At 41.7% G+C, this 26,168-nt stretch overlaps 1 protein-coding gene across 6 annotated transcripts; it reads right to left on the reverse strand.

Annotated features, from left to right (window-relative positions):
- Positions 1 to 56: 56 nt before the first annotated feature.
- Positions 57 to 24,352, reverse strand: INTS10 (integrator complex subunit 10). 6 transcript variants are annotated; one of them, XM_068403856.1, is made up of 18 exons: positions 24,211 to 24,352; positions 21,132 to 21,199; positions 19,701 to 19,804; positions 18,534 to 18,673; positions 17,604 to 17,685; positions 17,149 to 17,289; positions 16,540 to 16,711; positions 15,913 to 16,082; positions 12,185 to 12,318; positions 11,486 to 11,639; positions 10,756 to 10,838; positions 9,930 to 10,082; positions 8,716 to 8,824; positions 8,265 to 8,344; positions 7,617 to 7,779; positions 6,451 to 6,544; positions 2,366 to 2,443; positions 57 to 439 (listed from the first exon to the last, which is right to left on the reverse strand). In XM_068403856.1, exons 1-18 carry the CDS (start codon positions 24,337 to 24,339, stop codon positions 283 to 285), a joined length of 2,211 nt encoding a protein of 736 aa, XP_068259957.1. In that variant the 5' UTR covers positions 24,340 to 24,352; the 3' UTR covers positions 57 to 282. The 6 variants fall into 6 exon arrangements, with proteins under 6 accessions (XP_068259957.1, XP_068259956.1, XP_068259955.1 ...); XM_068403855.1 differs by having other exon boundaries at positions 11,486 to 11,642; XM_068403854.1 differs by lacking the exon at positions 2,366 to 2,443.
- Between the last annotated feature and the right edge of the window lie 1,816 nt (positions 24,353 to 26,168).

Consider the following 26,168-nt stretch of genomic DNA (forward strand, 5'->3'; position numbering starts at 1 on the left):
ACGCACACCTTAGTATAATGCTATGGGAAAAAACCCAAAACAGACAGGACATTACAGAAGACTTCTTAAACAAAGTTTTATTTATAAAGTTTGATCTACTCACATAAGAAAACTAAGCAATGAACAAACACTGAGTAGTGTTTGTGTATTGCAGAACCTGTAGCTCATAGGGAACTTCTTTGACTCTCTGGACAAGTGATTTTCCACTGCCATGCTGCTGTTCATACAATTAAGAGCCTTCCCCTCTCTCCGTAAGAGACACTGCGTCATGATCCAGTCCATTCAAGCAAGAGTCTGAAGCAGCAGTATTTTCTCATTAATGCAGAACCTATGCAAGACCACCATGAGATTTTCCCCACAGCGCGAGACCTGGCGCTCCATGGCCAGGCGGAAATCTTCTTTCACTCCTTTAGTTATACCCCGGGTAACTGTATGGTGCCTTAAGCCATGAAGGAAAGAGAGACAGACAAAATCAAGTAACGGTTATTTGGTGCACTACAGTAATTTAAAAGGTACTGCATGTCACTTACTGTACATCTATGGTCCATACCCGAGTTTATATAATGAGAGACAAATAGCCCATGCTATACTATTTTTTAAAGATCACATGTTTAGTAGCTTACAAGTCTTTCAACAGTTAGAAGTTCCATAAAAGTCTATGCTCTCACTGCTTTGATTATGGCCATTGCGGGGAAAAAAAATGTTACTGTTCTGACTAACAGAAAAATCTGTTCTCTTACCCCAGCATGTACAAAGTTCTCCTTGCTTGGGGAAAGGAATTTTTTTTTTTCTCTCTACTTTTGTTGCCCAGGCCACTTCCTCCTTGTAATCATTTCTATAAATGGTTGGGGTTGAAAGAAGAGTGAAAAGATGAACCTGCTTTCTCTGGAGGAAGGGGACAGATGGCTGTCACCATGAAGAGCAGAGGGCATCTTCTACCAGTAGGAAAATGCAGGAAAGAGCTATATGATCCTGTGGGCAACTCTTTGATTAATGAAAGGCGCAGTGAACACTTCACAGGCCAACACAAAGCCCAAGTCATGTCAGGCTGTGAGTCTGTGTCAGTAGAAGCCAGCTCTTGTGGAGGTACTAGACACTAGGCAGGGATTACATTTATTCTGAGCAGAAGTTCAGGACTTGTTTTCAAACAGAACAAAGGTCCAGCTACTGAGCAAGCTAAAGTGATGATGGCTGGGGAAACTTGGGATATTGCCCTGTTAAAGGCCGTTCTTACGAACAGTTCTTTGTCCTCACGCTGGCCTGTAGCACTCAATACCTAAATCTTGTCCTTTAAATAATGTTCTGCAGCACCAAAGTACTATACTTTACTTGCACTGCTCCAGAACTGGATAAGTAAGATCAATATTTTGTAACATCTACCTGCAAGCCCCACTTGGGAAAGGAAGCAAAAGAGATGCCCTGAAATGACAGCCCTAGCACTACTAAAGGAGCAGCACAAATTAAATTAGACAGAAAAGCATAATGCTAACGTTGAGACAAGTCCCGAGTCATGGGTAAGAAGACAAGAGCTGGACCGAACCCAGCAAGCACACTGAAAGACAGAAAGGAAATAAAAAATAAAGGGTGAAGGCAACTATGCCAATCCAGAGATACTTGAAACGAGAAAGGGAAAAGTCTGGGAATTACCCTCACCAACAATACCACCCCATCTTCACTTAAATCAGCAAGTCCAGCATTTGAGAAGAGACTTCTCTGCCAAAACAGTGACCTCTGTAATGCGGGAAAGGCAAAGAAGAGACTAGTCTGGAGACTACTCAGTAATTCATTGATGATCCAGGCTGAGTGAAGCAAAACCACACTGAAAATACTCCAGCATATTCAGAGGTTATGGGGTAAGCCCTGTTTTCCATCTTTACTGTCTTAAATATTGCTGGCAGCCAAGTGCTATGGTCAGTTACAACCTAAAGGAGAATATGCAACCTACAGCTACTGAGCAAGCCAGCAGAGCTTTTGAAGATGCGTCATGTAACAGCTGGAAAACAGAATTCAGAATAACATAAAAGCAGAAAAGTAGCTACAAACGGACCCAGTAACCAGTATCTTGAAAAGAAAGGGTTATACTCTTGCTAATAAGTGATTGAACATCAGTATAATTTGGGGGGATTTTTACATTTTTGTTTAAATTCAACAGTGATTATTAAATTGAAAGGACATGGATACTGGCAACTTATGGGAAAAAGAAAAATAAATGTCATAATAGAACAACATGGTTTGCCAGGCGATGTAGGCACAAATGGAGAAAAGAAAAAGATAAATATTGAGTAACAAATTGCTGAAAATCATGGGCAGTAAAACATGTTGACAAAACACAGCACACTATGAGCAGGGTTTTTCCACTTGGTACCTGTCAGCAGTCTGTATGCTGGGCTGTAGCACAGGTATGAACTCCTGCTGCAGTAACCCCATGGGAGGGCTAGAAGTCCTTTAAAAAACAGCAAATAGCAGCATTCAAACACACACACACCAACTCCCCCTCCGGTGCAAATCAACTCTCCAGAAAAAGGAGCAACAAAGAACTAGGGTGAGACCACATAGCAAATATGACCACCGAGCAGCCGAAGGGGTGCAGGCCCCTAACAGCAGCCAACATGCAGATACCCCCAGATTTAACTGCAAGGCTGTTCTGCAACTGTGGTCTAAATATAATACACATATTTTGGGACAGTTACACCAGGAGAAAGGACTACAGTAGGTGCAAAAACAATTCACAGTTGTACTACAATGAACTGTCGTAGCTCTTCCCAGGAAGCATGTGAATCAGAAAAGATTTAATCAGAGGAGCACTGCAGATACCACAGCTTCTCTGCAGAGCCGGCAAGAGCGCGTCAGCGAACCGGGAGAGCCCACAACTTGGGAGTTATGGGATTTGCTGCTGAGCCCAAGCCGAGTGCATGCACAGCAGGTATCAGCCAAGTTGAGTACATGACAGTGTTTGTTACAGGTTGCCTAAGTGTCTTCTCATTAGCCCACAGATGGCCTTTTTCACCTTTTCAAATTCAAACTGCATACAAAAATGGCTGTTAGAGGATGGCACAATGTCAGAGCACAAATGCCCACTCAGAGCAACCTCCCATTTATGACCAGGGCCACATGAACTAGCCACCAAAAGGTGTCTCAGCTGAAAGACAGTTTGTCTTCTCTGTGAAGTTAAGTCAAGTCCTTATCTCTGTGTCCTATCTATAACACAAGATAATAACATCACACGTCCAGCCTAGAGCAAATCCAATGCCCCACCTAAGGAGAAATGAGACATTTGGTATATAGAGAACAGGTCTAGTTTCTTAACCTACGTCTCTCAAAATGTCACCTAAATCTTACTACGCACCCGAGTACAGAGTGCATCGTTCACCCCCATAGATGCTCAGAAGGGAGCAGAGAAGCAAGACTCGCACTTACATACCTATAATATTGAGTTAGGTGCCTACCTTCCAATCTCACAAGTGGGCGTTTTGGTTAGTAACTATAACTTATTAATGAATATGGATGGAGAGCTATGCTTATAAAAGTCAAATAAAGATGGGTCATTTTCGTAGTACAGAAACACTCTACAACACAGCTACAATAACCTGAAATAAAATATTCACAAGAATTGTTCAATCAAATTAGATAGTTTTGCAAGAGTTCTTGGCATGACTGAGTCCAGTACTTGCAAAAATGGACACAGGGAACAGAAAATACAAAGGAACAGCAAGATGTTATTCGTCCCAGAGTGGCAGATGTTTGCAAAAGGGATTCTGCAAAACTGTGTCTTCATTACTGTTTGCAAGATCTGCAGTCAGAAATAAACATACCCAAGTGCACAATCAGAATAAAAATTACACTTTCAAGATACTTTGTTTCATTTCAAACCAACTGAGCTTTTCCTCCTCTGTCCCCAAGCCCAGATGTGATGGGAATGTGAGTAGAGGCAGAACACTCAACAGCTTTCACATCAAGTTTACACCGTTTGGTATGCTAAGATTAGACTAATTAGAGTAAGATTTATCAAAAAGAGGAGCATGATATTCATCAGTTATTTCTTGCATAATGTTCTTTTCCTCTTTAACCTCACTAGCTAACAGTGCCACTAGTGACATGTATAATCAGTAAAACTGTGAAACTTGGCTTGTCTAGAATGGAGTTCAAAAGCACTTAGTGGTTGAATTCAGAGCTCATCTTGCTGACACTGCAAACAGAATGAGCTGCCTATATCACCAGTTCAAACCAAAACCGTGGACCTTCCTATTCCCACAATGGATACAAGCAAAGGGAAATCTTGCAAGCTGTATATGTATTTTGCAGGACCCGATTATAAGTCTGCAGGCTACCAAGATCTTACTTCAGCTTTTGAAAACCACATTACAGTTCGCTTTCCTGGGTTCAAAAAAATGAATATGATTTCCTATAAAGTATAAGGTACCGAGGAAAAGCACTGGAAGAAGAATGTGGAATTCAGCTGGGGAGAAAATGTCCTATAAGTCACGAAACAAAAAGCTGTCCTTATAAAAACATATAATATCTGTAATACATTTCCCACCAATTAAGATGCAGGATCACTACATACATTTATGCCAAGGAAAGAGCAGGCAAAGGAGCACCTGCTTCGTCTTTGGGCCGCTGTGGCAAACTCAGGGAGTCTTCCTGGGCATGACTGAACAGTATCTGAGCTGCCTCTGCTATTTATTGGGACGATGGCACAGCAGCTCATACAACCACAGAACTGGATAGTTTTGAAAGATGAAAGCCAGTCTGCAGATTTTGAGAATACCGACCATTGTCCCAGGAAACAGGGCTGTGCTGGTGCACTTTATCTAAAACCCCAGCTGGGGGAGGCCGTGAGCTAACTGGTGCTGCTGAGGTCACCGCTGTTGGGTGACACCATCCCCGAGCCCCACAGCCAGTCCAGCTAAAAAAAGTATCTGGGGTACCAGGGGAGTAGACGTCATCGCCAGTTAGTGGACTACGCCCTGGACTCTCCCTCCCATCAGCTCTCTGGTGAAGTGGTTCCTGTCCTACACATCTCAGCCACATAAAAGACACTGTACCCAGCTTTTCCAGCTGGATGGGATATTTGACCGTTTTGCCTCAATAAGCACAAAGAAATGGACCTCTCTTCTACAAGCATTTCTGTCATTCAGGAAACTAAGACAGGTCAAAAGGAGGTAAAAGAGAGATTTCTGTCTTGCTAGAAACAATGCTCACTACCTACTTCCTGACTGGTGGGGTCAGAACAGTAAGTAACAGCTACCACGTCAACCAAAATAAAAGCCGTGACACAGACAAATAGCGCTGAACTATTGCAACTAACTTGAGATAGCAGCTAAGAAGTTACCAGGTGTAGTCTTCAGTGCTAAGCCCTCTTGCTGACAAAGCTTATTACTTAACATGATACATACTGCAGCATACCCTGATTCTTGTTTTCATACAGCCGATTACAAGCAGTGAGATACAGCATGGAAGTCTGAAAATCTAGACCTTAAATGAGAAAATTCGCTGTCACATAGTTAAGCATTTGTATTTATTCTTTTTCTGTTCTTTAATTACACCTAGTGTCTCATTTTTGTGTTTGTTACCTAGAACTCTGGAAAATCTATTTACTAGTCCAAATTTGGATCCAGTTGTCTAATATTAGGCTTCTGTTTTTTGAAAACTTTAGCCCATTTGTAGTTAGTGAATAGCCAGAATACACTGACCCAAACTGGAATTTCAACAAACTTTAGCAGTCCCCCTCTTATAAAGCAAAATACCACAAGTTCTAACAAACAACCAGGATATTCCAAAACATTCTGCCACTAAAACCCTGCAGCAGATACTTGTTCAGTCTTGACTCAAAACTAAGAACACCTAGGAAGTTAATCCAAATTATTAATTTCCTTCAGGATCTCATAATAAGCTAAGCAGAATAAGTTTGTTCAGTACACTGCAAGAGATGACCTGCGAGTTCTGATGGAAAGGTTATTAGAGTTTACCTGGAGTGTAATTTAATTTATGTTTTATACCTAAGTTTTTCATCATTCAGTGGTCTTTTATAACTTTGTTTACAACAAATACTGCTTTCTGTTCAACATTACTGTTCAGCAAAATTATTAACAACACCTCGCACTCATGCCTAATTATTTAAAGAATTCCTGCAAAGTGCAAGTGTCTGGTTGAGAGAGCAATACTGTAATCACTTTAATAGGACTCATTGTAAAGCAAACACCACACTTAAAAATAAAGTTCTGGAAAAGTAGGAGTTTAAGGCTGAAGAACCCCCAAAAAGAATTCACAGATCAGCAGGACAGTCAGAAAAGAAACTCATGGCCTTGTTTGAACTCCTTACCAACTCCTTAAATTTAAACTCAAAGACATGACAAACTTATTATCCAGAAGATAATATGAAAGCAAAGACAACCAGAACATACTTTTTTTTTTTTCCAGGGAAAACAGTAAATGCTTTTTTATCCTTACTTGATCAACATTGCTTGATTTGGCAGCAGTTCCAGATGAATTTTCCCTCCTTCCTGTGTTCTTAAATAAGCAAATTCCTCCAACATATCAATATCTGAAGAAAATGTTAAAGATTTGAGTAGGGCAAAAATGACAGAGAACGTTCCTTCTTATCCCTCACATCTGAAGCCACACTGCTGAAAGGACAGTCAAAATGTACAGCTATTGAAGTATCTCATTCTTAAAGGTAATAAAGAAGATCACAGCATGTGTTCCTAATCCTCCACAAATTCACGAGATATGGCTTTTTACAGTGCAAAATACACACATCAGTCAATTTTTCTTTCTTCATTTCTTCATATGTACAATCAGACAGAGGTAACGAAAGCTCACCTCTCCGAACACGTTCCCTGGTTGTTTTTACTTGCTTTTCCTGCATTGCAGGTTATCAAAGCAGTGCCTACTGAGGCTGGGACTGAAGGAAAAGCCACCTCAGTGGCACATACCACCCTTTTCAGTTTTCTATTTTGGTCCCTTATTTAACTTTTCTTCTCTCTTTTTCCATCCCTTTAACACCAGAGCTTTTTTAGTTGTCTCAGACATGAGTTAGACCACTTGCTTCCTGGAGACCATGGCTGGATGTCTATTTAGGTTAAACACTAAACTGTCCACGTGTGTGTATGCTGATCAAATGGTATGTCAGAAATCTGACTATAGAAATCAGACATGCTTTGCCTGAACTTTGACATAGCTCATTATCTTACTCAAGCCAAAAACCGTACCCACACAAAGCATTTCATAAACAATAGCCCAAATCATTCACCCCTTTGAAGCACAGGTACTGCTTTATTGTTTTTGCTAACAACCTTGTAGAACAATGCCCTATGTATCTTACTGAAAAGACTGCCATCACTTGCACGAGCAGCCTAAGCTGCGGCGGTTTTTCTGAATGGAAGTGCAATTGCAATGTATTTAAGGGTACTCTCAAGTGCCAGTACAGGAGACAGGAGGCATATTTATAGTCCATTGTGCACTGCTACCAATCACAAGAGGCTTGCATGGTATGGAAATAAATACAGAGTATGATTCACTGAAAGAGCTGCTGCTGAAACTATCTTAACAGCTTTTTCAACACCCCAGCACATAGTTTTGGATGTGAAAGACATTCTTCGTTAGAGAAAGGATACTCGTGACATAGTTGAAAAAATTCTCATATTGGAAGTTTCCTTGTTGGCAGATTTTGTTGATGGCTTTCAGGAACAGGTTCTCACCCCTTGGCCACTCATGCTGAAGCAGAACAACTACGTGGCCCAGTGCCATATCATCTCTGCTGTCTGTGAAAGCTCTGAGCTTCAGGGAAAAAATTGATATTGAGACAATCAGGAAACACATGTTGCTTTTATAAATATAAGAGATTCATCTCACCTACATCTGTGTAAATACAAAAGAAGTTTTTAGGACTATACTTCATTCTGCCCTAATACATACATTTAAAATAGGTTGGAAATTTCCAGCCAAAATACCAAATTCTTTCCACTAACCTATAAGGGAAGTCTGAATACAGACAAAAATATTTTGAGATTGATTCTATCTCCTCTGCCCAAAACTAAAACAAATATAAGAGAAAAAAGAAAGAACAAACCCTCCTCCATCAACGCTCCTCACCCCCCGCAAAAAAGACCCTCCACAAACCCATTTAGGTGAGAAGCACTTGAGGCACAGCCCTTGACACCTAGTCACACCACTGGGATAAGGCCATTCCATTTTGGGACCCCAGATCCATAAACTAGGCCTTAAGAGACACAAGAGAATTTGAAGCCTTAACTATAGCTTACCTTGAAACAAGCTAATAATAGATGAAGGCAGTAAGGCATGATAGCTCTACTGGTACATGGCCAAAGCTTCAAATCGGACCCTGCAACAGAACAGTTTATCATACACTTCTTTAGGGTGTCTCATGATTGTCTAAGTTTGAAAGAAATTAGAATGGAGCAAAACAAATCTACAATTGCCAAATCTCAGGTAGGGAAGAAAACTTTGAAGGTAAATTACGAATGATTCAAAATGTGAAGTTACACATTTTAACATTTTTTCTTCATTTCTCTTTTCCTGTGGTAGGACTTTGTCACCAATAGGTACCAGCAGGAAAACCACTCACAAAAACAAGAGGGGATAAAGAACTTCCTCCCTTCTTATAATACAAAAAGAGATGAATTATATACTCAACCAAAACACGTGAACTAAAATTGAGCTGACACTGAGTTTAGGGTAGTAGCAACTCCATACCTTTCCTGAATTTAGACTTTACTTTAGGTTGCTCCTCTTGTACTTTACCTCCTTCTTGTATTGGAAGTAAAATACAGCACATGAGGTCAAGCACTTTTTCGCATGTTTGCTATAAAAAGAAGAGAGACATGATAATGCTAAGTCTAAATTAAAGTTCTTAAAATTCAGATATGTTAATAATGATTAAAAATTTCAGACACGACCAAACAAAAAAACAATCACAAAATTCTCTGCCCGAACTTGAGTGGACTTAATGCGTAACAGTTTGGCTGAGCAAAAAGACGTAGCTGTTATTAAACAATCTCTGAGAGCCTACTAAGTCATTTTAATTGTGAACAAATATGTATTGGCATTCTTCACTTCAAGAGTGTAACATCAATACAACTGCAACCAAAAACTATCTTCTTCTGAAGGATTAAGTTTTCAAATGAATTCTTAGAATAGTTTTTAAAAGCTTGTTCTGCCCATGGTAAAAATAGAAAGGAAAATGACAGAAATGCAGTGCATTTTTAATGCTAGTTCCTAGAGACAATAAGAGGTCTGTGGGGATATATTATCGTGTTTCCAATGAAAAAGTAGTAAACTGGAAGGGACAAAAAGACTTGTCCAGTAGTACTAGGATGACGTTAGATCCTAAGAGACCCAGCCTTTATTATCAGTGCTGACACTGACTTCAGGCCACCATGCATTCCTGTAATATTAAAAACACAAAATATGTATTGCAAAGGTAAAGCCAGTTCAGAGGTCAGGCCAGAAATTATTGTTCTGGAGTCTCTTATACTGTCAGTTGATAACTCATTCTTTTCTAAGACGATCACAGAAGTTTCTTTACTAGAAACCTTTTCTTTCCCCTGCCACATGAAGTTTATACCTAAGAATTTTCCCTCAATATTTAAAACTGTTCCAGTAAAGTTAAGGAATTCAAATTTAAGGTTACATTTACAGACAACTCAAACACTTGTAGCTATGGAAAATTGTAACGAAATCCCCCAAATAATAACTACCAAATAGACTACGTAAGAGAGATGCTAATGGACAGTCAGTTAACGTGCCAGGAAGTGCAAGTCTTCTCCCTGTGAAGCACAGATTTTTCAGTAGACCCTGGCTTATGTTCAATACCCTGTTGAAAGCAGGCTAATGGGAAAATTCAAAGAAAGAAATGGGAACCACAGGGCCAGATGATGAAGGACCAGCGTGTGGAATGCTGTACGTACCCGATATTCTCCAAGGGCAAAGTGGCATGTTGCTAACTGGATTAGCGCTCTCTGATTTTCTAGTGATCCTTGTCCTGTAATTTGCTGTGGAGAATGAGAGCCCTGAAGAGCTGCCAAGTGATGTAGGCTGCTAATTGCTTTTTTGTACTGCCCCTTTAAGAAAAGATATAAAAAGACAGTGCTAGGGTCTTCTGTACACAATGGGTAGAAAGACAGAAATAAGAATTCCCTTACAGAAGACTTTCAAAACAGAGTGTGTCCAAGTAACAGGGCTTCAAAATTTTATTCTAGCAGAACACTCTCCAGTGATGCGCTGTGCACAGGAGGGTGGATTGATCACTTGCAAGGCAGTGAGAAGACAAACAGAATTCTGCTTTAAAAAGCCTGTTTACAAAATCACATTTATAACTGAAACAAATAATCATGCTCTTCGGAGTTAATCGTTACTTTATTTAGACTAATAGTTTGAAATAGCTCTTGTTCAGGTACAAGTACAGGCAAAAATAAGAGACCACAAAGGAAAAATATAAAAGAACAAGCTTTGTTCTATAGATGGTATTTGGAATGAGTACAGTCAGCCTAATTTCTGAGAAGAATGATAAATTTTAACTGAGACTCAACAAACAGCTACTGGGACAGGAATATCCTAAGTAGGGTACCTATCTTGTGGTAAGAATGGTATGATTCCATCCCCAAAAGGGTCATGCTTTAAAGGATAAAATCAGTAGACTTAAGGCAGTCAAACTGGCTAAACAGAACACCTATTCATTAGAAGGAAGAGCAACGTAATAATGTAATTTTTACTAGTTTTAACTTTTTTTTTTACCTGGTAGATGATCATGTCTGTAAGAAAGATTCTTAACCAAAGCCAGGTGTCTGTCTTCCATGACAAGCAAATTCTGGTGAACTCTGCGTAAGTGGTCAGAGAAGAAAAAGAGGAAATGAAGCACTTCACAGCTTTAGGTTAAATTAGCAATTATCAAGAGAAAAAAATAGCTGAATTTAAAAATAAAAAAAACAGTAAGAGTGTGAAATCTTTCAAATACAGGATACTCTCTTCCTATACAATCATATTTTGATTATACTTCTTTTCATAGTGTCCAACAAATCTAAAAGCAGCTAGGTGGTACTATTTGCCTGCTTTTTAGAAGAGAAATTTGTTTTCAAGATTATCACACCAGGTATCATCAGAAAGGGAGAGGCACAGTAAAGACACATCTTCTTAAGCATGAACTAAAGCAGCTATTAGCAGCACATCCTCACCGAGTATTATCAGCACTACTACTAACCAACTGCTCCTTCAGTAAAAGCTGCTTCTGAGAGAAGTGGGGGTGAATAAGCAAAGATGCATGAAGAATGAAACGAAATCCAGGAACAAAATATTCAGAAATGCAAGAACTGATGAAGCTTCTTATTGGAACTTAGATCAAAAATACTCAGGACACAAAATAAATTCAATTTTAAGGATTCACAAGAATTCTATTTTAACAATAGTAAAATTACTTCCATGCACAGCAATGAAGCCTAAAAGCAACCCTGCCCGCAGTTAGCCTTACCTTTGTCAAGTGATTCCAGAGAATAAAGCAGCTCCCAGCTCTCTCTTGCCAGCTTAAAGCTCTCTAATACTTCAATAGAGTTTGCAAGATCTGCCTTGTTTATTGTAATATGGCGACTTCGTGCCTTCCCAGAAGGATCCTCATCATCTGAGCTCTGCTTAAGAGGCAGTATAAACCAAAAAGATTCACTTCCTAATTTATACTTATTTCAAAGGACTCTAAAGTCACAGAAGTTCCACTGAACACAAGAAAACAATTCTCTACTAAAGATGCCAAGCTCCTAGTTTAAGTGCCTTTAAGTGACTTTTCACTTAGCTTGTTTTAATACTAGAACAATCAGGTTTGCTACCAAGAAACTCAGTGGTATAGTGTGATAAACAGTATTCACAGTTCCAGCAATAAAGAGTCAATTAATTTGGAGGTTTAGCTGTAGAACACCTGACTGCTATAGCTACCATTTTTAACAGCTTCTGCAGTCTCTGCTGAAGTATTCACATCAGCACATGCGTGTCTACAGCAATTGCTACCAAAATTGTTTTATTCTTGGTGGCTTTAGCCAAAAAAAAATATCTGTTTGCACACAGCTATTCCAGGGTAGCTCTAAAAATATGTCTATTACATCTGTGTCAAAACCACTATTGTCTAAATTCCAGTACCAATGCCATTCTTGTTACGAACGAAAAAGTCTAGAAAAGTTACCATTGTTTTTTCTCTTCCTTCAGCAAGTTTCCTCTTTTTGTGTATGTGTTTGTTACGATCAATATCTGTATCACCATAGATGTTGGTCACATCCTCAAGAAGAACCAGTGGGACTTGGTTTGGAGCATTTGGACCTGGATTTAAAGATAAATTAATTCAAGATTACTCTAAACTGATCTGAAAGGTCTCATACCTACATCAAGCTGGTTTTGTTTCCTTCACAAGTAATGATTATAATGCTAGACAAAACAATCTGAAATTAATTCACTTATGTTGCATAAGCTTAAACTATGCTGGTAAAGCTATGGTTTTCTTGAAGTAGCCTTATGGTAAAGGTCAGAATGCCTTTACCACATGTCACAAGAGTCTGATCAAGAGCTTCAGAGTATCTTTGAATCCATTTCTTATGGAGCAGTCACAAGATATACTCAGGCAGCAGGTGTTCTCTCATCAAGCATTATTTGCTTTTATATAAGTACAGCTATTCAACAGGTGAACAGAACAAATGGCTCTGAAGTTAACAGCCACAAACATGGTGAAGCACAGCAATATTCTCAAAACATTCTCATGAGAAACCAAAGGAATATGCTGACAGGCACTGATGCCTCAAAGAAGTGGGCCTATTTTATCACAAGATTTCCCTAGTAGGATCACTCAGTGTCAACTTTGCCCCCACTGATTTCAGTGTATATGATACCAATCACCTAGTGCTTATTGTTATTTAGTGCTTATTGATACCTAGTGCTTATTGATACCTAGTGCTTATTGCCGAGTTAAAAGTTAACCATAGCTTTTGCAGGTGAGCTAACAAAGAAAACAATAAACAATTGCAAAGTTAATACCCTGCCAAGAACAAGTATACTGAGTTCTGGAACATCAAATTCAGAACAAAGACATAAGATTTCTTATACAGGTGGTCAACTTGGCAAAGAAAGCAGGGATTTAAGGTATCCTTAGCTGAATTACCTTCACTGTAATACTAAAAATCACACCCACAGGTCAAAAAGACCCTTGCCCAGGTGAGGACCCTTCCCCTGAGCATGCATAGATCATATAAGTAGGACTAAGCATTTATGATAATTGTAATCAGATATACTAACCAATGCAAAGTATATTATGCCAAATAGAGGGAGGATTTCATGTAATTCTTTGTGTATAAAAAGGTGTTGGGATTTGCAACAGGTGTGCTTGATTTGTGGATGATTCCACCGAGCACCCTGAGCAGAATAAATACAATATTTCTCCTGAGTGTGTGAGATTTGTTTATTGCATGCCGGGCACAAATCCACTTTTCGGAGAACATACAGAATTAAACCTTTAATTGACTGCCAGAGCCCATCATCACTCCCCAAAGCCTCTAGAGAAGCTTCATTTTGAAGCATAGAAGACATAATTTCTACTTCCACTGGTGTCACAGAACATCCGTTGGGATCTGGTGCCTGTTATTTCAGACCTCAGTGCTTAAGTTTCATTAGATATAAACCAGGAACAACACTTCTTAATCTCAAACAACATTGTTACACAGCCACTAATGAGAAAGCTTTCCTTCTGAAAACATTTTCTCCTTTTGCACAATCAAGTTGTATATAGGTGTGCAAAGCTGAGACAAAGCTGAGACAAACATAAAAGAAAGGGGAAATCCATTAATCTGTTTTCCCTTTTTGAAATCTCCACCAGATAAGACAGTAGTGCAGACAAGTATTTTCAGTATGTGCATTTCTTCTGTTTCTATTTCCAGAAAGATACGAGGCTAAGACCTCATTCATAATTGCAAGAAACTAATTTGAGAGCTTAGTGTAAGGACAATCCATTTCATCTCTTGACATAAAATAACCCATATTAAGCTTCTCCCGTGTACTCAAAGGTGATGTGTAAGGAGTCCACTAAAACAGAAGCTAATGTTACAAGAAACAACCAACCTCACATGCTTAACGAATGATGTTATCTCCTTTGGTTAGGTTCAAACTACATACCACCATTGAGATGTCCCCTACAGAAAGGCTACAACAAATTGAAATCACCTCTCCTGTACCATCACGTATTCCACTGTGTTGGAGTCTAACCTGTGTGAACTAAAACCAGAGCCAAGTCATAATGTAGAAAACAGCATCTATGAGAAACAGATATGAAAGTACCACAACTGGGATGCTGGAAGAGTTTTATCACTAGGATCTCAAGAGCTGCCTACTTCTAACACCTGAGAATAAAGGAGTGGGTTTTGCTTTTACTCATATTGATTTGAATGAATACCAGTTATGCTTTGCTTTCCAAAGAAATGTTCTCTTCTCAGCAGCAGGCAAGCGCACTGTAGCCTTCATTCCAAAACCTCCAGTCCTAAAACAAAACAAAACCTAACCTCATCTTTGATTTGGGCTACAAACCTTCTCTTACATTACTGAAAGTTACACAGCCATACAAAGAGCAAAGTTGTGTTTTCCTGTCTAACTGAGCTCTAGCATCTAAGCTTACAGAGTTTTTAATTATTTCTAGCACAGAGTGTTATAAATAAATTCCTAAAAGCATCAGCCCAAATAGCAACTCCTGCCAAGCCTGCAGGCAGCCTGAAAGGTATGAGAGGTGTGAATTGCCTCATTCATTTCTCAAGCCTCCAGCAAGGCAGATATGAATTATGTAAGAGAAATGCATTGAAACATTTTCTCTCAAGAGGTTTCTTGCAAGTCCATGCACATCAGAAGAAAGTCATAGATCAAAGCTCAGAGGTACTGGATTAAGGAGGAGACAGCTCTTTTCCCCACCACTACGCTTCCAAAATACATAGAATTCTACATTTCTACAGTGAGCCCTCCAAAGAGAAGAAGGAAAAACCCTAATGATAGAAAGGGTATGAAAGGCACTGAATACCACTGGACTTTAATGCTAAAGCAGAAATGAGTAAAAGATGTCTTGGAAATATTTTCCTGATGTCAGGAAATGACAGAGGGTACCAGAAATGCTGCACCGAAGGGACTGCGCTCTGCAGTCTCAGTATACATTCCTTTTTTTGGTGGTTCAGTCTGAAAACATGAGCTTTAACGTACTCAATTGTACAACTTAGAAATGCACACTTTCACCAGTGCTTTACCTCCTTTCTTCCTCAACTCACAATCAAGCAGCTAAAACTACATGCAGAGCTAAAGTATCTCACTGCCCCACCATAACTTTTCTTCCCTCTGGATAGAGCAAAAAACTCAATTAGTTCCTGTATTTGTCAAAGTGACTACATGTTCTTTGCGTACAAGTTGCCATGTCACTTGTCTTCTGAGCTTAGCTATCTACTGACATTGTTCAACTGATTACCCAACTTTCTGTAAAGTTGTTTAAAACCCATAATTTGTATTGAGTGTTTAATTAGTCATATGATCATTTGCTCCACGCAGGAAATTGTGATGAAACTTATTAACACAATACACAGAATTAAGATTGTAATTTTATCACGAATCAGTAATTGTAGTGTTAATAAGTAGTAATTACCTATGGCAACAATTGTTATTGTTGCAAGGAATTCCCTAGCAGTGAGTGAAGAAGCAGAAATCTTTGGTCTGATCAGCTACAGCAGTTGTCATGAACTACTTCTGCTGGTAAGACTAATGGCTTGGGAGAATTTTAAAAAAGACCAATGTCACTTTGTAAGATGATAGTTTCAAAAGACTAAGGAGAAAAGATCTTTCAGATATTAGCAATGAAATCACTAAGAACTCTTTACAAAAGTTGAAACATTAGAAACTAACCTTGAAAGAGCGACGGCTGGATGTTGCTGACATACTGGAATGCATTTTTAAAGAAGACCAACATCGTGGAATACACTACTTGATTCTTATATTTAGCATGTGCATCACTATCGAAGTTACTGATGTATCTGCAGAGTTCTTTCATTCGATGCAAAATATCACCAAAACTTCTGAGCAAGAGAGACAAAAAGCATTCAGTATGTTACGCAGACTCCAAAACTACAGGAAAGAACAGATAGTGAATATGAAAAACTTAATGTTGTGGCTGAGGAAATCCCCCAGCTGCAAGTTAGTGGAGGCTGGGAATACACGCCAGTGAAAGTTCACTAAATATTTACCATGTTTCTCTTTGCTGGGGCACATAGGGAAGGGCACATACCTATGAGGCACATACCCCATAGTTCTTATGCACAACTTTCATCAACAAAGATTTAGTTTAGAGACTAATTTGAAAGTACTCCCTGGATCCACGTTTTTGCTTTACATTGTACCGTCTTGAAAGAAAAGCTGCACTGAATTTACACAAAACGTACTCATGTTAAAATCCTTCTTCAACCCATCTCCTTAAGAATTAAAAAGCCAAATTCTCCTTGAGAAGGAATACCCAGAAAAGTACACATTTCTCACCTTCTTCCCTTATCCATTTGCCATTCACACCTCATTCCCACCACAGACAGTATTTTAAATAGCCTCTCCCAAGGATCTGTAATCTGGGATGATTTCTCTGTGAGACCATCTATTACATATTTCTGAGAGCTACGCTTGCTTGGAGACATAATATCAGAGGAATCTTGTGAACCTAGGAAAACCAACACATTTTTCTCTTCATAAAGAAATCAAACCAACTGATTAATTTTCAAGGAGGAGACATGTAAAACTGTACATCAGAGCTTTCAGGGTAACCATTCTTTACTGAGAAGGCTAACAGGGAGCAGAAGGCATTTCTGCCTCCTCATACAAGAGAGCTGATAGGCTGGATAAGGAGATCTTGGACACTTTGTCCTACCTCTCAGTACATATGTTGAAGCATCATGACTGATGCTGATAGCTGATGCTGATAGCTGAAGCATCATAATGTATTTTGGTATCAAAGAACTAAGAAACATCAAATACTACTATTAATCCTTGTCTAAGGGATACATTACATAAAAGTAATGCATTCTTCATTTATGGACGTCACTTCAGTAACACTAAAATACATTCTAAGAAAGGTTAATTTTGTAAAAATATTCTTACCTTGATATTGGCTTTCTGTCTGTGTAGATCTAGTTACATAGTTAATATAAAATTCTGCTGCTTTATTCAGATATTTATATAACAAGCTGGCAGGAAGTCGAACATCAGGGTTGTTAATTATTAGAGGAAGAACGTCACAAACTAAAATAGAAAACAAGACAAAAAATCCTTTAAGCTTGTGGGGTTTCTTGTTCTATTTGTCCTAAGTAAAGTTTCTCAATCAGCAATGTAAGCCTCCATCTCTGGCTGACCATACACCACAAAGGATCACAAAGAACCTCACATGACTGTAATACCAATTTGTACTGTATGGTCAGCCTGGCTTAATGTGGCCTGAGCCTCTTCTGAGTAAAGCCATTTTCTAATCTTAATATCTTAAAAGCAGTTTACTGAACTCAAGATCTTGCCATACTAAAAGGTTGTATAACAAAACAAGAACATTAATATTTTCTTACCAAATAATTTTCTAAAACAATTCACTGGGGATTCTTGGTCTTCAATACTTTCAGCATCTAACAATGTTTCTCCAAGGCCTACCTGTGTAAGCAGAGGTGAAAATCAAACACTGGACCAGTGGTTTTAGAAACTTTTTGAACTGCAATTCAATGGAGTTGAACAATAATTCAGTGGATACATGAGTAGCAATTCACTATATGGCAATTGCATGTGCTAGTCTCTAAATACATAGTTAAACTATACCTACTTAGTAACAGGTGAAAAGCAATGCTAGAAGATAGCAAAAGAAGACCAAGAGAAAAATTGTGCTTGTGACTGTATCAGTAAAGACATTCACAGACAGACGAAAGCGATGGAGGTACCAGGCCTTGAAGTTGCAGCTTGTCACCTGAGCTGTAGTAACTGACCGTGCACTCTGCCTGATGCTAGTATGAGCTAGAACATGTTAGTGGAAGTCAGTCTCAGAACTAACAGGTTTTATAGACTTTAAACTACTTTTAAACTCTCCTTAAACTGTCCTTAAATAAAGTAGGCCATCATTTAAAGAGCTCCAGCTGTAGTTCCATAAGTCAAAGCAAACATGCTGCTTGTTGGAGTCAAGTCCATAACCTCGAAGCACTCTGCCCTCAATATTCTTTCTTAGACTATAATACTCCTCTACACTCTTTTTTGTGCTATTCTCCTTTTTCAAAAAGCATGGAATATTCTTTGCATTTACAAAACAAAAGATTGTTTTATTTGCTTCCATTTGTCTTCTGCCCAATTCTTTCCTGATGGTAACCTCAAGATACAGCAATCTGAACTATTAGCCACAATTAAACATTAATCAAAAGACTCACCCTCTCACTAGGCAAAGGAAAATACATTTCAGCAAAATCTCAAGAAACAGAATGCCAATATCCTGAATAGCTGCTATGAGCTTCTCTTACCCCGTGTTGCACCACAGTCTCTGGGAAACGTCGCAGAAGTAGTAGTAGCATTTCTGCCCTTTCTAATGTGTTAAAACACTGCTCTGTGGCCTTCAGTAACATTTCACACTGGACCCGACCCGGAAGGGTTTCAAATAATCCTTAAAAAAAAAAAGATGTTTAACTTGCTATGTCTGAATTCTAAAGGTGACTGACAAAGAGCAAAAGACTAGCCAACATCACCTTGCCATGCAGACTGAAAGAGATTTCCTTATACTTTTTTCTGCTTTTAATATCTATGCCCAGAAAAAAACAGCTTCTTCTTTCAGAGAAGACCATATGACTATTTATCTGTGCTTCTTTGGGTGAACAGAACTTGAATTAACAAGTAAGACTGCTAATGAGTGCAATACTGAAAATCCTAATACTTAAATATTTGACATTTTAAGATGCTTTTTCAAGAATGTTCATTTATTTTTTCACTTACATTCCACTTCTACAACTAATACTTTCATCATTAAAAGGTAGTTTTTTCAATTTAAACTTCCAATGAGACACTGAAAAGAAACCAACATATTCTCCCTGTAAGTTTCATGTATTGTGTCTGAAAAATAAACACACTCCATGAAAAAGCAAATGTTTCCTTAACTGGAACAGCCTCTATGCAGAGTTACTCACTGCTTATCCTTAGAGCTTCAGAAGCACATATTAAAACAGCACATTATAATTTGTCAGGTGCAAATCCTGCTTTCAAAACTGCCTGTGATTGCCAGCAGTGAACGCCAAGCCCTTCTGGTCACTGTTCATTTTCATAACCCCTACTTCATACGTACAAATTCACCCCATTTTTATGATAATTCATTGTTCTCTGCAATCAGTGGGACAATGACTTGTAAGTCCCATTCCCTTATTCCCTATGCAATCCCTTTTTGAAGTGCTTGTTGTTCTGGCAGACTTCATCTACCTGTATCAGAGACAAAGCAACGGGAATCAGCTTCGGATGTCCCTTTGTGCTTCCTAAGCCTAACACACTGAATAAAGTCTCTAAGGCTGAACTGAGAAAAAAAAATCTGCAGCCCACAAGAAAAGTTAAAACGAATGACATTTACTTGCCACACTAGATACGTAACCAGGGCTTATCTTTAGATTCCTTCAGGACTCTCTCTATTCACTGAATAGAACCCTTACCTTTTAAAAATTGTGTCTGTTTGTCCTGCGAGTCATTCCTTAATGCTGATGTAATAACGCTAATCTCCCTCCATACAGCAGGTTGGTCTGGAAAATTCACAAACCTGTAATAAAGTTTGAGGCAAGGAATGCACAGTGATCTCAAAATCTGTTTCTAAGACAAAACCTTCCTATGACAGAATGCGCAAGGGCAAATAGAAAACAAAGCCTTCCTTTTTACTGTTTATTTTTAATTAATAAGAACTTTTCTGCTTCATTTATCCACACGGATTTCCACAAACACTCATATTATCATAGAATCATAGAATGGTTTGGGTGGAAGGGACCTTAAAGATCAGCTAGTTCCAACCCCCCTGCCACGGGCAGGGACACCTTTCCACTAGACCAGGTTGCTCAAAGCCTCATCCAGCCTGGCCTTGAACACTGTCAGGGAGGGGGCAGCCTCAACTTCTCTGGGCAACCTGTGCCAGTGTCTCACCACCCTCACAGTAAAGAATTTCTTCCTAATATCTAATCTGAATCTACCTTCTTTCAGTTTAAGCCGTTACCCCTCATCCTATCACTACATGCCCTTGTAAAAAGTCCCTCTCCCACTTTCCTGTAGGCCTCCTTCAGGTACTGGAAGGCTGCTATAAAGTCTCCCCGGAGCCTTCTCTTCTCCAGGCTGAACAGCCCCAATTCTTTCAGCCTGTCTTCACAGGAGAGGTGCTTCAGTCCTCTGATCATCTTCATGGCCCTCCTCTGGACTCGTTCCAACAGCTCCATGTCCTTCTTACGTTGGGGCCCCCAGAGCTGGATGCAGTACTCTAGGTGGAGTCTCACGAGAGCGGAGTAGAGGGGTAGAATCACCTCCCTCGACCTGCTGGTCACGCTGCTTCTCATGCAGCCCAGGACACGGTTGGCCTTCTGGGCTGCAAGCGCACATTGCCGGCTCATGTTGAGCTTCTCGTCAACTATCACCCCCAAGTCCTTCTCCTCACGGCTGCTCTCAATCCGTTCTCTGCCCACCCTGTATTTGTGCTTGGGGTTGCCCTGACCCACATGCAGGATCTTGCACTTGGCCTTGTTGAACTTCATGCGGTTCGCACAGGCCCAGCTCTCAAGCCTGTCAAGGTCTCTCTGGATGGCATCCCTTCCCTCCAGCGTGTCGACCGCATCACACAGCTTGGTGTCGTCGGCTAACTTGCTGAGGGCGCACTCAATCCCACTGTCCATGTCGCTGACAAAGATGTTAAACAGGATCGGTCCCAATACCAACCCCTGAGGAACGTCACTCGTCACTGGTGTCCACTTGGACATCAAGCCATTGACCATAACTCTTTGAGTGTGACCATGGAGTTATGGTCAATGGAAATTATATTTTTGGAAACTCTGACATTTATGGAAACAAACACCTGGCACAATTGTAAAGTTCCAGCTCTGATTACTTACATGTCGTAGAGCAGCCTGCCCGCAGAAGCTGTCCTTTCGGCATTCCTCTCAATAGTGTACATCTCATACTGCAAGACGGAAGAACAGAACATTAGCTTTCTTGAATACAGTTATGAATTAGATTAGTCCTTCCACTCTGAAAAACTCGCCAATTTGCCACAGCAGTTTGAATAACAGAAAATGAAAGGATTGCAACATTTGCTGTAGAAATTAAGAGCTGAGTTTAGACTATCTAATCACACATTAAATTAGGCATAAACTTCTGTATGATAAGTACTCTAATATGGCTTTATTTTTACACAAATAAAATATGGCTTTAAGTTCTATATGGCTTTATTTTTACACAAATAAAAAACTTAGTGAGAATTCAAAGAGTTCTTTGACCAGGGTTTGTTTCCAGTCAAATGCAATGCAAAAACCCAAGCTATTACAAAAGCCATAGGCAAGACAGGTACTTTAAATCTCTATTAGAAATGGCTGGGTTTTTTGCAACAGCAAACCCAAATGTTTCATCATGTGCAAACACAAGAAGCAGAAAGGGACCTTCCCCTCAGTTATTAAAAATCACCACTTTCACCTCTTTCACAAAGCACTCATAGGAGTGGATTTTATTGCAGTGAAACACAACGAGCAGTTACAAGCTCGCCACTTTATTTTTAACCACTGGACACCACAGTGAGAGCCTGGGCACCTGCAGCACCACCGCCACACAGCTCTGCGTTTCCCAACAGCTGCCCTGTGCGTTCAGCAGGGGGTGAAACAGGACAAAGAAAGTCTGCAAAAGAGTGTTCAGCTGCAAAATACAATCCTGGACAAACTCAGACACAAAAAGGAAGCCTACAGAGGATGGAAGCAAGGGCAGGTAGCCTGGAAGGAACAGAGAGAAACTGTGCAGCCAGGGATCAGGTTAGGAAGGCTAAATCCCTGATAGAATTAAATCTGTCCAGGGATGTCAAGGGCAACAAGAAAAGCTTCTATAGGTATGTCAGTGATAAAAGGAAGACTAGGGAAAATGTGGGCCCTCTCCGGAAGGAAACGGGAGACCTGGTTACCCAGGATATGGAGAAGGCTGAGGTACTCAATGACTTTTTTGCTTCAGTCTTCACCAGCAAGTGCTCAAGCCACACTGTCCAAGACACAGAAGGCAAAGGCAGGGACTGGGAGAATGAAGAAGCACCCACTGTAGATCAGGTTCAAGAACATCTAAGGAACCTGAAGGTGCACAAGTCCATGGGATCTTATGAGGTGCATCTGCAGGCCCTGAGGGAACTGGTGGATGAAGTTGCTAAGCTGCTATCTGTCATTTTTGAGAAGTAGTGGCAGTCTGGTGAAGTCCCTTTAAAAAAAGAAAAAAGGAAGGAACACAGGGAACTATAGGCCAGTCAGTCTCACCTCTGTGCGTGGCAAGACCATGGAGCAGATCCTCCTGGAAACTACACACAGAAATCAAGGAAGTGGTTGGTGACAGCCAACATGGCTTCACTATGGGCAAATCACGCCTGACAAATTTGGTGGCTTTCTACGACGGGGTTACAGCGCTGGTGGATAAGGGAAGAGTGATGACATCATCTACCTGGACTTGTGCAAAGCATTTGACACTGTCCCGCATGACATCCTTGTCTCTAAATTGGAGAGACATGGACTTGATGGATGGACCACTTGGTCGATAAGGAATTGGCTGGATGGTCACACTCAAAGAGTTACGGTCAATGGCTCGATGTCCATGTGGAGACCAGTGACGAGTGACGTTCCTCAGGGGTCGGTATTGGGACCGGTCCTGTTTAACATCTTTGTCAGCGACATGGACAGTGGGATGGAGTGCGCCCTCAGCAAGTTTGCCGACGACACCAAGCTGTGTGGTGCAGTCGACACGCTGGAGGGAAGGGATGCCATCCAGAGAGACCTTGACAGGCTGGGCCTGTGTAAACTGCATGAAGTTCAACAAGGCCAAGTGCAAGATCCTGCATGTGGGTCAGGGCAACCCCAAGCACAAATACAGGGTGGGCAGAGAACGGATTGAGAGCAGCCATGAGGAGAGGGACTTGGGAGTGATGGTTGACGAGAAGCTCAACATGAGCCGGCAATGTGCGCTTGCAGCCCAGAAGGCCAACCGTGTCCTGGGCTGCATGAGAAGCAGCGTGACCAGCAGGTCGAGGGAGGTGATTCTACCCCTCTACTCCGCTCTTGTGAGACCCCACCTGGAGTAGCTCTGGGAGCCCCAACATAAGAAGGACATGGAGCTGTTGGAATGAGTCCAGAGGAGGGCCATGAAGATGATCAAAGGGCTGGAGCACCTCTCCTGTGAAGACAGGCTGAAAGAATTGGGGCTGTTCAGCCTGGAGAAGAGAAGGCTCCAGGGAGACCTTCTAGCAGCCTTCCAGTACCTGAAGGGGGCCTACAAGAAAGCTGGAGAGGGACTTTTTACAAGGGCATGCAGTGATAGGACAAGGGGGGATGGTTTTAAACTGGAAGAGGGTAGATATAGATTATATATTAGGAAGAAATTCTTTACTGTGAGGGTGGTGAGACACTGGCACAGGTTGCCCAGAGAAGTTGTGGATGCCCCCTCCCTGACAGTGTTCAAGGCCAGGCTGGATGAGGCTTTGAGCAACCTGGTCTAGAGGAAAGGTGTCCCTGCCTGTGGCAGGGGGGTTGGAACTAGCTGATCTTTAAGGTCCCTTCCAACCCAAACCATTCTGTGATTCTATGAAATACAGGTCCTGAGTCCGTCCCTGGCAGGGGTGTTGGGTTGGACCCCTCTGGGGATGCTGGGCCAGGCCTCCAGCTGGGCGCTAGGCCCGGACGCCTGTCAGGGCGCTGTGCCGGGCCCCTGCCAGAGGAGCCGCCCCTCTCCGCACCACCCGGCAGGACCCTGCCACCGCCTCCGCCTCGGTGAGCGACGGACGAAACGGCGCCATTGCAGGCGCTGCCGGGTCCCCGTCACCGCGGCAACCGGCCGCCCAGTCCCTCCACCCCCATTGGCCGAAGCGCCAGTCAGGCAGGCAGCGCCCGCCGCAAGGCCGTGGGGGGGGAGCGCCGCGCCGTTCTATAGCGCCGGTGCGGCAGCGGCGGCCGTTACCTGTATGTTGAAGTCGGCGGGGTAGAGGCTCCGCGCCGTGATGAGCCAGGCCTTGGCCGCCCACAGGTCCCCCGGCACCAGCTCCCGGGCCCGCTTCACCAGGAACTCGCAATCCCCCTGCGCCGACATCTTGCGCCCGGGCCGGCCGGCGGGCGGCGCGCATGCGCCCTGTTACCGCGGGGCAGTCTGTCCCGCTCCTCCGCCCCGCCCCGGCGGCGCGCGCCTGCCGCCATGTTGGAAGCGGGCAGGAGAGATCCGGCCCCTTGGCGCCGGAGGGACGGCTCCACCGGGCCGTCATTGCTCTGTTTCCCTCCTTTCGTCTGCTCTCTCGGTCCCGGGACGTTCTTTTTCTCTGGTGGCCGCTGGCCCGGAGCTAGTGAGGGGCAAGGAGCACGGAGAGCAAGGGAGTGCAAGGACTTTGAGGGGAGGGTAGGCTGAGGAGGGCCTGTGGAGCAGGGAGTTTGGGAGTCAGGAGGACTTGTATGGGCAGGGGGAACTACAGCGATTTTGTGTAGCCCAAGGCGATAGTTTGGGCTCCCAAAGCTTGTGACTGACCGTAGGGAACTTTGGGAGCAAAGTAAAAGGGGCCTGCCCTTCAGCCTTTGGCAGCTAGCGTGATAGCTGGTAGGAGACTTGCCAGGCTACCCCTGAGGGCAGTGTTATGGGTATAATGTCACTAAGAGGCAACTGAGTTGAAATCACTGACGCTGGTTGCAGTGGAGCATTGCCTTCCTAAAGTTCCTGTTGGTGCAAATCAAAGCCCACTTTAAAAGTCCAAGGCCACAGCAGTACTACCTGGGCTCGTGCTTAAAGGTTCTTACAGCCCAGTACCAAGGTCAGCAGCAGCAGATGCCAAGGAAAAACAGGACCTTTCACCACAGAAACACACCTAGCCTTCAACAACTTGTAGATGAAATTTGCTTGTTATCATTAGTTTTCAGTGTTAAGATGCTTGATTACAAGTCTGTCTCCTTCCTTTCTGTTACTTACCTAAAATGCAAATTTCTCCATTTTTTTCCTTGTCAGTTTCTTTGTTTGCTCCTTTCAAGTAGGCTGTTCCTTTCTGATGTAGCAACAGACCTTACAGACTTCGCACTTGGGAACTTCCACTGATCAAATCCATAAATTCCATATCTAGGCATTAGTGTAATAATCCAATTAGCAAACAGCTTTAACAGACTCCTAACCTCTGTTACAGGTAAGGGGCAAAGTCCCTGTTTACCTACTGTCGCGGTTTAAAGCTGGGCTGGCTATTAAACTGGTGGCAGACGCTCTCTATTAACCCTCCTCCCCCCTCCCAGAAGGGGAAAGGAAAGAGAAAAGGGAGAGAGACTTATAGGTTGGAAAGTTAAAACAGTTTTAATGAACTATAATAATGAAAAAGAGTATAATAATAATAATGGAAATAATTAAATATAGGCAAATATGTACAAAACCAAGATTGAGCTCCCCCGATGTCGGTCATGTCACCACCGGCACTGCAGGGCAGGATCTGGGAAAGCCCAGACTGGGCCCAGCAAGGGACAGGAGCTGGATTCAGGGATGCACAGACTGGGATCGGGCGCAGCAGGAAAACGGACAGAGTCCTCTTCGGATACCGGTCATAGCAGCAGGGGCGAGACCCTTGTCATCCCCTAGCCTTATACTGAGAATGACGTGTATGGGATGGAACAACTCATTGGTCAATTTTGAGTCACCTGTCCTGTCTGCTCCTCCCTGCAGGTGCGACCCTTCTGTGGCTCTTCACTCGTAATCAGTGAGGGATTTAGCAGTGACCTTGGTTTCTCTAAGAATAAATACAGCAAGAGCCTTTCTGCATAACATCCCTACCGGTACCTCAGTGATAACTATAAACTTTGAGTGTTATCAGTCCTAGAAGCAGACACTGTCTGCAAAACAGGCAGTTAGTTTCAGAAAGTGCAGTTACTTAGAAGCAGCTTAGCTGGAAGTGAAAATCA

This window comes from Nyctibius grandis, chromosome 6 (assembly GCF_013368605.1).
Source record: "Nyctibius grandis isolate bNycGra1 chromosome 6, bNycGra1.pri, whole genome shotgun sequence".
NCBI lineage: Eukaryota > Metazoa > Chordata > Aves > Nyctibiiformes > Nyctibiidae > Nyctibius > Nyctibius grandis.